This window comes from Zosterops lateralis (assembly GCF_965231275.1).
Source record: "Zosterops lateralis genome assembly, chromosome: 6".
Classification (NCBI taxonomy): Eukaryota; Metazoa; Chordata; class Aves; order Passeriformes; family Zosteropidae; genus Zosterops; species Zosterops lateralis.
The window spans coordinates 37,957,597-37,973,302 of record NC_139761.1 but is presented as its reverse complement, the minus strand read 5'-3'; the positions used below and the strand labels follow the sequence as shown (position 1 = coordinate 37,973,302).

General features: G+C 37.3%; 1 protein-coding gene across 2 annotated transcripts in view; it reads right to left on the bottom strand.

Annotated features, from left to right (window-relative positions):
• INO80 (INO80 complex ATPase subunit) overlaps positions 1 to 15,706 on the bottom strand; it is a 61,073-nt gene that overhangs the window by 9,836 nt on the left and 35,531 nt on the right. For both annotated transcript variants that reach the window (XM_083863140.1, XM_083863141.1), the window contains exons 25-28: positions 14,648 to 14,788; positions 9,755 to 9,980; positions 4,387 to 4,514; positions 590 to 684 (exon numbers count right to left, since the gene is read on the bottom strand). In XM_083863140.1, coding sequence (XP_083719266.1) covers positions 590 to 684; positions 4,387 to 4,514; positions 9,755 to 9,980; positions 14,648 to 14,788 — 590 coding nt within the window. The remainder of the gene's footprint in view (positions 1 to 589; positions 685 to 4,386; positions 4,515 to 9,754; positions 9,981 to 14,647; positions 14,789 to 15,706) is intronic.

The following is a 15,706-nucleotide window of genomic DNA, read 5'->3' as shown; positions in this document are numbered from 1 at the left end:
CCGTACCTCATGATTAAAAGGGAACTTCATAACCATAAACTCAATCATTATAAGTAATGTGCCCTGATTCTCTTATTAAAATTGTCAAGATCCATTTTAGTTTACTAAATGAGAGGAGCTACCCTACCTTTCTAGCTAATAAAATCCCCATTTTATCTTTTGTATACTAGTTTAAGGTTTCTTAGTAAAATATGGTTAAATGGTTTGTTTTGCAGAAAACTAGGTCACTTTCAATACTCTAGCATACGCAAGATTTTCAATCTCATCCTTACAGTGCCAATTGTCAGAGCATTTAATAACCACTGGACATTTGTTGCTTTTCTGCTGAGCTTCTTTCTAAGCAACAGCCTATTTGGACTGGAAGAAGTACAATAAGTGGCTACATTTTAAACTGCTTCCAGTACTCTTTCACAGATTCTTATCAACACCACTGCCTACTGGTCAGCAAATCACCAAGAAACTGTTTCAGATAAATGAGGTCAATTTGATATAAGGAAAGATAAGTGCAGATTTAATTTATTTCCATTACATCTCATACCAATTTCCTAGGTACATTTTTTGCACAAACACACCTTGCAAAATAAATTACCTGTTCTGAAAATCTGCTACCATGTCCCTTCGTTCAGAAATCTTTGAAGAGCCATCCAATCTCATGTAGGTATGTTTCCTGTAGACCATGTATTCCTGCAAAGAACATGCACCAAAAAAATGCAGTTGTTCTTGAAAATGTTCAATCTTGATTCTTTTAGAACCCCCCCTACACACAATAAGAGCAGGATTGCTAATTACAACAAGGTTCCATAAACACCATCAACAAATGTTCTGTAAGCAATACTTGATAATAATACAACCCAGAAATTAAAGCTACTCAATCATATGTCGGCTTCTGCATTTCATGTAAGAGATAAATGACAGTGTCAGTTCAGAACTGGGGATACATTTGCTGCACTGCAGACATGGTACATGCCTTTGCCTATAAATAAATAGGTAAACAAAAATCACTAAAATGGAAAGCTTGGTGTCACGGAGTCTGAATTTTTACTAAATCCCAAGCTTTTACTGTGCAAGCAAACCTCTCCAAATTAACAAATTGCACCTGCTCCCCGTCAATTTTATAACATGTGACTGGTGGTTTTAAAAACCTGGTGCTGTATAATGTCTGTCCAGGCTGTATCTCAGCAGTGAAGAGCCTGTGAATCTCCTGCATACAACATTGAACATTACACTGGTGTGTCAGCCCACAACTCCTGCCAAGCAGCAGACCTGAAACCATCGCCTGAGACACAAATCAAATGGCATCAGCTAGGAATGCTGTAACCAAAGGCTTTTTCCACTGAGACACATTTTTCATGCTCTAAGCTTCTCAGCATTTTTTGATACCTGTGCAACTATCAATAAAATTTGAATTACAAACAAAGCTCAAATAACCAGAGGGTTTCTCTGGAAAGATATCCTCTGGAGTGCTTAAACAATGGGATCCCTGCTTGGCTGACAAGATGCAACACCTACTGGTTACATGAGTTAGGTTTAACCATGCTGGTGCATGAGTCTTTTTGAGATGCTGTGAGTGCAAATGAAGACAGAAAGGAACAGATAGTGCTTTAGCAGCAAGAACTATTGGATTCATCTTGTTCCAAGACACAGTGCTCAGCAGACACAGAACTGATGTGCTCTGAGAAGACACGGCAGAGCTTGCACTCTAATTAACCTTCTGACAGTACCATGCCCAGTTCTCCTTTTCACCTATCCTTCAGGGGTCCTGATCCTGTTCTGCAGAAATAGTGAAAGAGCTGCCACATTATAAGGAAACTGAGAAAAAGCCTGAATGTCCTAGGGTAATTTTATGATGCTTGTACCCCCAACCGTCTGTTCTGTTTATGCTGGATATTAAGTTCTGCACTTTTAAGACTGATTCTGAGAGCAAAGGGGAGGAAAAAATGATGCTGTCTGATGCAGAGGAAGCAAGCTTCAACATGAGGCAGATGACAGAGAAAATTAGGTAAATAAAACAGTGTGGAATTGGCCAAATCCACTCTTGGACTACCTCTATGAAACAGAGCTCATGGCTAGTAGGATTTCTGGAGTGCAACAACAGAAGTTCAAAGTAGAGAACAGCTCCTTCACCAGACAGACAAACAAATCCTAATTACCTATTAATTTATTCAATTTCTATGACAGCTTTCTGTCACCAACTAAAACCAGAGAGACAGAATTGTCAGTTAAGCACTATGCCACCTTTTTGCCAGATTAGATCAATTATTTTACTATTATCTCAAGAACCTTCTCCTTTCACTTCTTTGTTACTGTCTTTATCAGCCTTTATGATGATTCAAGCTTTTGATCTTGATTTAGTCTTCCCTCATCTGTTAACCATCTTTTCATTATCTATCTTCTAAACAAACTTCGGCACATCCAGAAAACAACTTTTTTCATTCCATCAGGTGCATTTATCCTTATTCCAGACTTCAGACTTTTTCACAAAGGCATAAAGTGCAAAAGAACAAGTTATTGTACGCCTGCAGTACTGGCATTTATTCCCCCAGGTCTGCAAACTAGCTTTGTACATTAGCCCTTAGCTAATCATCTAACAGATTCTAGTCTGCCTCCACCACCTTCCTCTGATCAAGGTGGAAGCAGTGTAACAGTGCTCATATGAAACATCCTTTTGCCATGAACTGGTTTTGTGCAGTATTTTCCCAAATATTAACAGCACACCCTTTCAATTCAGAAAAAAACAGTACTCCACACTGCAATTCATACTACACTTCTCAGCAGTTCAGTGTTCAGATCACTCATGAAATACACATCTGCATGAAAAAACAATACTAAAATTTTAATTTATCCTATTCTGTTGAAAGAAAATAATTTTCCTCTATATTTATACCTGCCATTTTATAATGGCTGAACTATGCAGCAGCTCTTCAGCTGAAGCTACATGAAACAAAATGGTTTTATAACTTTGTAAACAATGTGCTTTGTGCTCTCTGCCCTGCATAGATTAAATTAGTGTAATATAGTCCAAATACTGTTAAAAAAGACATCCTGTGTTTTTTCATATTCAAGTAGGCAGATATATATTAACAGATCAGGAAAAAAATTATCTACAGATACACAACTTCTGCAAGGATTTTCTTATTAATGAAGTCATTACTTGATTTTTTGCTTGCTTAACTTCAGCTTCTGTTACTTGGGTAGGGAGAAAGAAAAACAGAGGACTTAGTAGGTGGCTTACTTGGATAACAAAACACAAGTGAAGTTGAACATTCAAGAGATGGAATAGCAAAATGGTGTGCTCACAAGCCTTTCAAATGGAACGCTAAGAGAAAAGACAGAAGCACTTAACAGCTTTATGAGCTTTGTGGTGTAATGCAGGGTATCAACAAACCTACACCATGTCCAATGTTTGCCAAAAAAAGAGGCATACAAAGCAATGCTAGGCAAAGTGCCAACATACAGATTTGCAACCATGCAAGTTCTGTTTTTCCTCATAGCAGCAAAAACAAAATTCAGCTTGTGATTTGTTATTGAACTATTAACTGCTGACCTTAAAATACTCTCCTGTTCATACAGAACTCATGACTTAGGCAACTATTGATTCAGGCTTCTCATTTTTTCTCTTCAGTTTATTGTGAAGACAGTATCTTAGCCCTTTGATGGCATGGCTGCTCATCAAATAATTTTTTTTTCTTCAGAGGCAGAATGTTTGTTTTTTAATTATAAGTTATGACTTAATTCCTTACTTCTTTCCTATCCCATATGCCATAGAACTTCTGAATGTTTACGAAACTTCTGCAGAGGAATCAGGTATTAGAGGGAAATGGTACGAGTATGTAAAATTACAAGCAACCTAAATACTGTAAAATTTATCAGTGTTTGCCTGCTTCCTTCCAATAAAAGGTAGGCACAAAATGAAAAAAGAAGGAAGAAGTTCAAACTAGCAAAAGGGGATAATTACACCATCCAACCCCTTGCCACAGGGAAGTGCAAATGCCAACACCTAACAAGGTGACAAGATACAAATGAACAACTTCATGGAAGAAGAATCCATGTTGGACTACTGAATATATAGGAGGCATACTTGGTTCAGAAACCCCTTGAACTGCAAACTTCTGGAAACTGAATAATGATGAAGCACCACTATTCTTGTCCATTTTCCCCATACCACATCCTGTCATACACTGCTACCAGTAGAACACTAGGTTGGACCTTTGGTCTAACTTTGTATGGCAGTTCTTATATTCTCATACTAATGCATTAAGTGGATACCCTCTGGTATAGTAATTTTGTATCAGATTTGCTGCATCCAAATTACTGTACTTTCTCCATAAAAGTGTTGATGAATCTCCATCTTCATAATTTGTCTTCTGTCAGCTATAGCTCTCCTACCTCCAGTAAGTCAATCATCCGTGTCATCTGCGAGTAAATGAGAACTCTATGTCCTTGAGATTTCAGTCGTGTCAACAGAAGATCAAGAGCATGAAGTTTTCCACTGTCAGTGATCAGACTCTCTTTATCTAAAAAGAAATAGAAGAAAAGAAGGTAATTAATAAAGCAAACCCAGATACATGCAACAAGTTATCTTCTGAGTTTTCCTAGCACTTCAGTGCATTATGATCTCTGAAGTAAGGAGGTGTGATGGAATAAACTGCAACATCCCTTCTGGCTGATACTTAAAATCACAATCGCAACAATAACTTTTGTTTGCTGGGATAGGAGCATATGTACATGTTCCATGTGGCAAAATCTCATTACAAGATTTCAAGTACGAGCTCAAGCCTTTTTTGGACAGCCATATCCCTCATCTAAGGTTTTATTCTGACCAGATCAACAAGTACTGTTGACACTTGAATAAATATTTTCCACTTCACACATGAAAATGCTGTCCTTTGCACATTTGCTGCTACCTGCTGCTGAGCTTTACAGTTAACCTCTGCAGATCAAAAACCCTTCACCATCCCAGAAAAGAAGAACAATTGTCTAAGTCACTGCAAAGCAACAATCCCCTCACAGCACTGCCTTGTTCTTCCCTGGCCTTTCTTTTTTTTTTTTTTTTTTCCCCTTTTGTTTTGTTTAAGAAATGTTTCCAGATGGCAATCTTTTCAGCCACTTCAGATTTTACACTTCATGTCCTCTCTGTTTCAGCACTGCTCATGAAGTATTTTTCAGGAAGGAGATCTTCCTGTTTGTACATTCTGTACATAAGCTTCAGTAAACAATACATTACTGTTGAAAGAGGATGAAGAGAAATTTTCTTCCAAAAATTATCTGTTGGAAAGGCCCTTGATGATGCTCTATTCTTCTGGATGTCTTAGGTTTACAGCCAAAACGGAAAGCTGACAACTGCAGATGCTGCAGGCTAGTACAGAACCCAAGTATTTTCAACATGTCTAGCAGGTAATGTTCTCTAGTGTCTATCAGGTAACACTTTTGCACACTTCCTGCTTCATAGAATGAATTAACTCTTGGGCTGAAGAAAATCCAGCTTTCTGTAAGGCAGTTAACTCTCTCGCCCAATATCCCAATTAAAAAAAAAGTTATATACAAAATTAATTCTTTCATCTGACCACCATGCATTTTAATATAACCAAAAGCAGGTTCATACTAGTACAAGAGAGGAGCACAGATCACATAACAGCACACCTAAAAAGATCTTAGAAGCACAGCAGGCATCACACAGTCCATGAGCACCAAAGTGATGCGGTAGGTGCGCAGTGATGTGGCAGAGTAGTAAGCAATTCCTGCAAGTACAGCTACAGGCTTGCTGAGAAAAGCAGGAATGCAGTTGCTCTCTTTCAAAAATATCTTTAGCTTAAATAGAAATAATGGATTTGATGCTGGAATCTACATCAGAACATCAGAAAACGCAAGCAACTATCTCCTTACTGAAATTCAAAAAATTTTGAGTTTCTATCTATATGGATAAAATAATTAGCTATTCTACTTACTCTATAAATCAGTGCTGTGAATGTTCTCTCCTATGGTAATCTTAAAGCCATGCATCTGCAATTCACTAGCTGAGAACCCAAGAAAAGACAGATCTGCTCTTTCTTGCTTGTCTGCCTGTCTAAATAGTGACTGGCCTTCCCCCTTTTGCTCTTCCTTTCGGCAGTGATGATCTTGCTCTGCCCAGAGTAAGTACCACATCATTGTCTGAACCTTCAGCAACTACCTTAGGGAATCCATTAACTGGAGGGCTGAGCCAAGGAAATACTGTAAGGAAAACTCAAGCCCACACATCAGCCTGGGATTTGTTCTAAGTGCAACATAATGTATAATGATGCACTCATTTCTAGAACAGCATTCAGTCTCAATTATGTATATAAATCATTAATAGCTTCATGCATTCTTCTAAGGAAAATCAAATTTTAAACTTAGGCAATAAAGCAAAATCGAAATGACCTATAGCTAGTTAGTTTTAAAATATACCCACAAAAGCCAAAACCTCTGTACAACACCAATGTTTATACAAAATGTTATTATTTCCTTTAATTATAAATACAGCCATGACATTCTGCTTTCATTCTAATTGGTCAGCTTGCTTTTTCAGAACAAATTATATCGAGTGAAGCTACACAAAAAGTCTAGCTATACATGGCAAACTAACATGATTATTAACCAAAAGCTATCTAACTGGAAGAAAACTCAGAACCAACAGGGTCTGTTCAAAACTCAGTGTTGACAGGATCAGACTAACATATTAGCAAGTTTCCAAAAGCAAAATGCTACTGTTTTTTTCATAAAGGCATGAATAAGTAGATTTAAGCTTTGCTAACTGGAAATGATGCGTGTCCTTTGCTGCTGGCTCCTGAAGTCTTCATTGTGTAAGTTACTATTTTTAAATTGCAATGAAATGCACATTACAAGTAAAGAACTTATTCGCAGATGATCTGAAAAGTTAGCAACTTGTTAACAGTTGAAAAGTCATTCAATATCTTAGCAGCAGAGCAGACTGCACTAGTGAGAAAGTTTCTGAGGTTTTTTTAGGAGAGCAAAACAGTACTAACAAAAAAGAGATTTATCATCTCTAGAACAGAAAATCATCTGTCCTTAACCAGGCACCTTTAAGCATGCTATCCTGATGCCATTGTGTTTTCCAAGATCGAGTATTTTTCCATGCTGAAGCCTGCCATCTAGTGCTTCAAACAACAAATTCTGGAAAATGGTAACAGAAAATGTACTTTACTCTTGCGATCTTCAGAAAACAACAAAATTATTCAAAAGAGAAAAAACTCCGTGTCTATCACCTCTAGTTTATTTGACTTCTATTTCTAATTTTCTCTTACCTAGGGGAAGAAAAAGACAAACTATTACTTTTTTAAAGGGGATTTCCAAAATTTGCAGTTCTACACGTTTTTACTTTTAATGATCGGCAACAACTTCAAATGACAAATTCTTTGGTGTTTTTGTTGTGGGATTTTTTTTTTGTTGTTGTTTGTTTAAAAGGAACTTTTAAAATTTTAAGTCAGTCAGGAGAGGTTCTGTACTGCATTGTCATAGAGCTCCCCCTAGGACACAATTTTTGGGTTCTTCAGCACTGCATAAAATAAACAAGAAAAATGAACCAGACCAAATGGCTTTCAGTTTGAAAAAAAACCCAAACCCAACTGCTCCAGCCATGCTAGGATATGGACATAAATTATCTACAAGGGGATACAGTGGGGAAGAATAGTTACAAATGATTGTGACTCAGAATAACCTTTGTCAAGAGCTCTGGCTGATGACTGTAGCTGGGCTCAGTGCTCTCTGGAGAATGAGAAAAAGTGCCTCTGGACATGCAAAAAGCAGAGGAAAGAGAGATAAAGCCTGGGTTCCAGTTGACACCCCTGGTTCCCCTCCTGACGGCACAATGGGGTCAGTGAGGAGCTAGCTGGCTCTCACAGTAAACAGCCAGTGAGGCCGGTGCTTTTTATCGATACTAAAAGGACTCAGACACTTCCTGCCATTTAATCCAGGACCATTTTTCTTTCAAAGAACAGGAAAAACCTCAAGAGATTCCCACAGTGATCACAACTGAGCCTGCTGCCAGAGTACTGGGAACAGCGAGTCTGGGAGAGGAAAGATCAGGGTTTAAGAGAGAGAGAGGTGTTCCCCTTTTCTTCTTGTCACCTATTTTGCCACCGACCTTCACAGCAACTGTTCCATTTGACATTTGCTGGACTTGAGCCTTGCAAATGGCTCCTTCAGCACATCAGTCACTTTCTGTAAGGCACTGTGCCTGTTTCTGCGCCTATGAACACAGCTGTCTGTTGTGGTGTGTGCCTCCTCCTCCTAGAGTAAGTTTACGTTTGAATGCTACTTTCCACTTAATTAAAACACAGCTGTAAAAAAATACTTTTTTTTACCCCACTTCTAGGTCCAATGCTTCCTAAATTAAGCCAACCTTATGCAACACACTCATCCCAACCTCCTGCTCAACCAAATTCTGTTGTGCTTTGACAACAATTTGCCTAACCTTGCACCTATTCTTTCACTCCTGAAAGCTTCTTGTACCCTACCCTTTATTTCTCTAAAGTTTCTTTGCTGATAAAAAAGTCCCCAGCTTAAAATGGAAGTCTTTCAAGAGAATGCAGCCCTGTCTCTTTTCAGCATTTCTCTATCCATGTCCTCTATCTTAATTTATCTCTTCAATACTTCCCACTTTTCAACTACAGAGATTCATTTTCTTTTTCCAAATAACTGGCAAACAATTAAAGAGAATTCCAGAAGAAATTATGAAATCATCAACTAAGACTGAGCATTAATCCAGTGCAAGCTCATGAAAAATCATTTCTCTGTTACTTAGGTACAAATGTGCATGTGCTTCAAATTACTCCAAACACTTAAAAAGGTCCCTTCTTAAACCAGACTGTAGCAAGCAAAAGGCCATTCCCTTTACTGCACTAACTTCCCCTGCCAAACATCCTTGACCCAAAAGGGTCTGGGAATAACTTTGCATCTGGCAGTGTAAGCTGTTTTTCCTCTTGGCTATCTATCAGATCTCTAGTACTTTCTGCAGAATTCTGCTTGCTGCTCAGGACCATCTTCTGACAGCTAAAGTATGTCTAGTCCATGAAAGTCACCACACTACTGGCAATCAAACCCTATGAGAATCTTGGATTACTTTAGTCTAATTCTAAGAAAATATGAAGTACATTTATTTTACTGGTACACTGGTACTTTTTTCCCAATTTACAAGGAAATATGAATAAGTCTTCTTTACCTCAATTGAAATTCAGTAAATCCCTCATGCCTTATTTTCCAGGCCAGTTTCCTCTGAACTTGGTCCTCAGACCCATTCTTCTCATGGTAGACTGCTACAAGCAATTTTAACCTTTTCACTAGGCAGACCAATAAAAGACCTTTTAGGACAACATGAACCTCATCCAACGCCTTAAGAGGCAAGGCATGTCTCCAACTTTTTGTGCAATCTTCCTATCTCCAGCCTCAAAGCAGTATTTGGTTGTGAGAGCAGACTGTGCTCTAGTAATCAAGTCTATCTCTTTACAGTCATATAGAGGACTGACATGCAAAGAGAGGTTTGTAAGCATTAGAAAAACCTGTATTAGATTTTTTTTAATCCATTGAAGATTTACTTCAACCAGAGGATGCAAAATCATGGTGTATTTTAAAGATACAGGGTTAACTGCCAGAAGGAAAAACAAACACACAACCATCCCCAATCCTTCAAAAAGACCACAATCAAGCACAAATTACCACCAAATAACAGATGTCCTTATTTATCTCATCTCCATTTCACTAAAACCTTCAAACTCACCTGGTATCCTGATAAAAGACCAGCCATTCTGAGGCCTGATCCCTAAGAGCCCTCCTGGATGCTCTGGGAAGAACTGGGAGCACTGCTTCAGCCAGTCAGCTGCCAGCTCAGGGGATCCATGGACTACACACTGCTTTGCTTCAAGACTTCCTCCTTCCCTTAGTGCCCTGCGCTCGTATTCTGCACTTCGGTCATTGCAGTAGAATTCCAGTGGCACAGCTGTTACCTATAAGTAAAATAAATAATAATCAATATTCTTGTTCACATTTCTTCCTGTCCCCAAATCCCCAGTTCAAGTACCCTACCACAGGATCAAATTTTAAAAGTCAAGTCATTATGAAATGTAGAAACAGAAAACAATCTTTGGTTGGGCTTAAACCGAGCAAAAATGCAACATATCTCCAGACCACAAAAAACACCATATGAACAGGCACAGAAAACTTACCTTTTGATAAACTATGCCTTGTGCCAACTGCTACACAACTGATAGAAAAGCTAGAAGAGTAATATCCTTCATCTACCACTCCTTTTGCCAAGGTTTAATTATTTATTTTTAGTTCCACTCTTCAAAATCAAGTATTTATCTCATTAGCAGAAATGACACATATTGTCCTTAACAGAAATTCATGCAATAATTCAAAATTAGGGAGATGCATAAACCAGAAAGGGGAAAAAGGAACAGCATATTTCTTGGGCTTTACAGCTGCTGTAAATGAAGTGGGCCACAGAAATAGTGCTCTTTTTCTTGTGGCATTCTATGAATCCTATGCCCTATTACCTGTTTCAATATATTCAACCCAGCTGGACAGACCCGTGCTGCAAACACGGGAAGTGTGATTTCATGCCATGTGAGCTGTTCTGGAACAGCTCCATTGATTTAACTCCCCCTTTTCTACCTCATCCACCCAGATCTGTACAGAGTGGAAGGTGCACATGAGCCAAACAGCTGAATGCCAATGGCTGCAAGATGCTAAAGAAAAACTCTGTTCCAGCAGACAAGGCTGGATTTTGTAAAATCTGCACCTTTCTCTTATCTCTCCCTTACCATAGTAAAGGACAACAATCAAAAGTGAAACTGAGCCATGGTATGCAGCAGGACAAACGGCTCAGCTGGATTGAAGAGTTAAATACTGTGATCCAAAGTAAACACAATTACAACATTTTAATGCAAATATAACTGCAAAATAATTCACTGTCTGGTACAAGAATTTACAAAAAAAAAAAAAAAAAAAAAAACAAAACCAAAACCAAAACCAAAACCAAAAAACCAAAAAACCAAAAAAACAAAAAAAAAAAAAAAAAAAAAACAAAAAAAAAAAAAAAAAAAAAAAACAAAAAAAAAAAAAAAAAACAAAACAAAAAAAAAAACAACAACAACAAAAAAAAAAAAAAAAAAAAAAAAAAAAAAAAAAACAAAAACCACCAAAAAGCAGACTACCAACTTCTTTCTACCTTTTTTGAATGCAAGTCTGTTTTGGGAAAACATTCTAGGGTGTTTACAAAAACTATTTATAACCAAGTTTACAAAAGCTAGTAGAAGCTTTTACACACTATCTAACTTTATATCTAAAGTTATAAAATGTTATAAACTCATAAAGAAATGAAAATAAATTTTACTATTAAGACAACCTTACAGTACAGGCTAGTAAAAGTGAAACTTGAAATGAGGTGACAATTTCTTCACCAACGTAAGAAGCAAATGTATCATTAATTTAGAAGTCATTGCTGCTTTTATTTCAGAAGTACAATGAAATAAAAACCTCACATACATTCATGTAAGTTAAAACCATTATAATGAATCCTAACTGTGCAAAATGACATTCCCTCCAGGACTATGAAAAGCAATGTAACAAATGAACAACAGATAAAATCAAGCTTGTGAGAGTTTTCACATTTAAAAGAGGCAGGTGGGGCAGCAGAGGAAGAAAGAGTACAGGAGCCTATAGGTTTTTATGGTGAACAGTAAGCAGTGGACTTCCTGCAGAATTAAGATGGGGTGGGAATTAGGGTGATAATGGGACATCTGAAACATTAAATACAACAAAAGAACCATCTTTGTATTGCGGATGAAAAGCTTCTGTATTTGAAGAGGAATTTACATTTTTGTTCCAGCTTATTCTGGTGTGATGAAACTGCTACATATTGCGAATAATACATACAACATTGTATCATGCAAATGAAAATATTTTAACAACTTATATAAATTATAAGCAACGGATAGTTTAATTATCACCGGTTTTAAACACTGCACTTTAGAACTGTAAGGGAAAGAGAGCAACCCATACCTGAAGACTGCCTGGTCTCTTAGATGTTGGCTGTACTCCTCTGAAAATTTGTGAGCTAACTCCAACTAGTAGGTATTAAGCAACGTTTCTTACCGGAAATGTGTTCCATACCAGTTTTAGAGGAGCTGTTCTCATAGTAATAAATTAATCTCATAGAGACTTCTCTTTACAAGGGCCAAACAATTGTTTAAACAGATTAATGAGCACAGTTGTAGTACGTAATAAAAAATAAAACCAACCAAACAAACAAACAAAAAACAAAACCAAAAAGCAACAAAAAAGCAAACAAAATCTTTGAAATAATGGTAAAGCCATTGTTTTTCAAGATGCCAAGAGCTATTTTAAAACCTGTCATGGGTCTTACACACAGAACACTGCAAAGTGAAAGGGGCTGTGTTACGACTTTGAACACATTTCCACTACCTAAGAAGTACTCTTCGAGTTGCTGTTATCCTGTACTGCCACCTGCAGTCAAAGCATATATTTGACCTTTGTAAGAAAGGGCACAACCTTTCAAAATATAAAAAATTCAAAATGCAAGCAAGTTCTGTTACCTGAACATTGCTATAAACCACAAATGACGGTAGACTTAGGTTGTTTAAGAGACACTATTCACCATCACATTTCAGTTCATCTTTCTACACTGAACAGACTGCAAAAAATACTCTTTTCAAGCACAGACAACTTGCCATAGTGATTTCCAGGACCTAGATTTTCCACTCCCTAGGACAGGCAGCCACTACAGACAAAACAGAGCAGACTAACTTCTGACACATAAGTATAACCTTTCTACTGAAAAGAATACAGAGATTTGTACACCAGGATTCTTACAAGACAAAAAAAGTCAGAGCGTCCTACAAGCCATGTTTCAGTAACATCTCAACCTAAGGAAGAGCTAGTAGGAAACAATCTTCAGACAAACTCTGTGTGCCCCAGTGCTATTTCTATGTTAACAAGAACTAATCTTCCTACATATCCCATGCAAATGACTGACCTCTGAGAGACTTAAGATTATCTTTACCATCAGCTCCTTTTTTTTAGAATGCAGGCACATATTTCTAGGGTAGAGTCCTGTATCTTTTACATGCCCTTACAAGAGAAAACAACACTTTTCTGAAACAGACAAAAAAATCTTTCATTCAAGTTTGTTCACTCTCCTCTTTATTTTGTCATGGCACATTTTCTTCAAATTTTTTCCCCCCACAGGTTTTTTTTGGGTTTTTTTTTTTTGTGGTTTTACTCATAACAAGAGGTAGAGCAGTCTTTAGTCAGTCTTTAGTACTAAACCCTGTCACACATTATTGTCAAACTGATTGATTGTAAGAGTTATGCTTCAGAAAGCCATCAAAACTACAATGATAGGGATGTATGAATGCATTTCTACCCTAAACTAAACAACTTAGTTTAGCTAAGGCAATTGTAAAATGCTTCCTGTATTTATCTCCATGCAAAGTCAACCTTTTAGACATCATGAGATGACCAAAATTGCTTCACACAATATTCCAGTGTGTAAGAAATCCACTAAAATTAAACCAAACAGTATTACTCAAAAATTAATTAATTAGCTTCTTAATGACAATGCAAGATCCATCCTCCAAGTCACTTTTTTAATGATTGAGACATGTCTGTACTCATGAAAACTGCCTACATAGAAAGAAGACTGACCCCCTCGCCCAGCTGCTACATAAACACAAGCTCCTATTTCTATCGTTTACTCCATTAACTTCCCAAAATTCATCGCAGGTCAAACAACAACAGAAGGCTATAGTTTCTGGGAACATATGTGCTCTTTCTGCTCTTTCAGGTCTTCTACACTCCTGCCAAAATTTTCTAACGAGCATCACATTAAGTCTTTATACTCCTAGAAACAAAAAGCCATGTCTACACTTAGTAATTTTTATACACCAGCCAAACCAAAACAAGTAACTCTTATTCACTAGAATAAATGTCAGATACGATTTCTTCTGGCCTTTCCCTTCATTTGTAGCCTTCTAAGCTCCCTCCATCCTTTCTGCTGAGACCTAATGAAGATCTCTTGTGCCAGCCCAGGACACTTCAACTAAATTAATTTCAAAATTAATTTAATAGATGATGGAAAACCCAATGCAGTAGCACTTAACATCCAAAATACCAACTTGAGTAATCCTTACATACTGCAATTTGGTGTTTCCTCTCTGGAGCATAAGAGAGCAAACAAACATCCTTTTCAAAAAAGCACTGCTTCCCAGTCTTCTTCTGTCATCAGAGTTGAGGAAACAATCACTTCATTCTGTTCATATTATACCTAAATCTCCCCCTTGGATTATCCATTAATAATTTACTTTAATATCTCTTCTATAATTGCTTTAGGTATTAGGAGAGAAAGTGAAATCTCATAACAATTACTGTTGGGTGCATCTTACAACTTTCCTTTTCACCTCAGTACACATTACAGTCACTTCCCCCATGAAAAACCCACTATTGAATACCATAGAAAAAGGATATCCTCACAGCAACAGTTTTACCCAACCAAAAGAAAGTCATACATCATTGTGTTCCTAAGACACGGTTCTACCAAGGTTTAAAACACAATAGAAAATACATAATTTACAACTCCATTTGGACTTACCCGTGGACTGGCTATGCATAGGAAGGACGGCAGCTCAGTCACCTGGCAGCATCGTACACATGAGGTAGCTGATCTCCTTCTATATATGACATGGTCTGAATAGCCAGTAACTGCTTTACAGTGGCTGCTGAACACAAGGTTCTGAAAACAAAATTAGAATTAAGAAGTTACTACGTCTGTGAAGAAATACTCCTCTCAAATCTTGTGTGGCTGAGGAAGACAGATAAAGCACATTCCATACATACTTCTCTTCGAATAAGGAAAACTCTACACATCTTCTGCAGTGAATGTGTGAAGAATCTTTGTGTAATTATCAGAACATTCAAATGACCTCTGACCTCAGGGTGTTTTCTAGCTACTCATTTATCTGTCCAAATTAAAATAAAATTTTGCAGAGAGAAAAATATTAAAAATATTAAAAATTGAAATAAGGCTGTAGACTTGCATTTTTTCCAATCTTTTCCTTCTTTCCTGTGCAAAAGCACTCTAAAGTTTATCCTGAAGATTTTAGAAGTGCTAGCAGGGTTACACACATGAACAAACCGATGTTTAAAACCTGGAATTTGCCAAAACGTCCTTCTGATACAGAAAGATATACTGACTCAAAAGTGGGGACATTCAGATGACAGCAGTTTAAAGAACGGAAAGCTCTTTGAGGATGCTCAGCTCTACACAGAAAATAACAAAAACTTAAACTTTCTTTGCTTGCATCAGTTATAGTAACTTTTTTATTGTAAATATCTGCATCAAACCATGAAATAAACCACTCATAGACTAAGTAATTTCTGCCACTTGGCTTTTATTGTGACTCTTCTACATCCATAGAGATCAATAGTTCTGTATTATATTTGTTTCCTATAGTATGCAGAGCATTATTCTGCACACAATAGCAATAATTTTAGAAGCATTAAGAGGTACACATCTCGCTGCTATAGGACCACAGGATGTGCCCTTCAGGCAATTCCAGCACTTAAGTTCACTGAAGTAAAAGGTAAACAGGATCCCAAGTTTTGGTATTTTTCTGCCCCGGTTCCTAAAGCACCAAAATTAATGGCATGC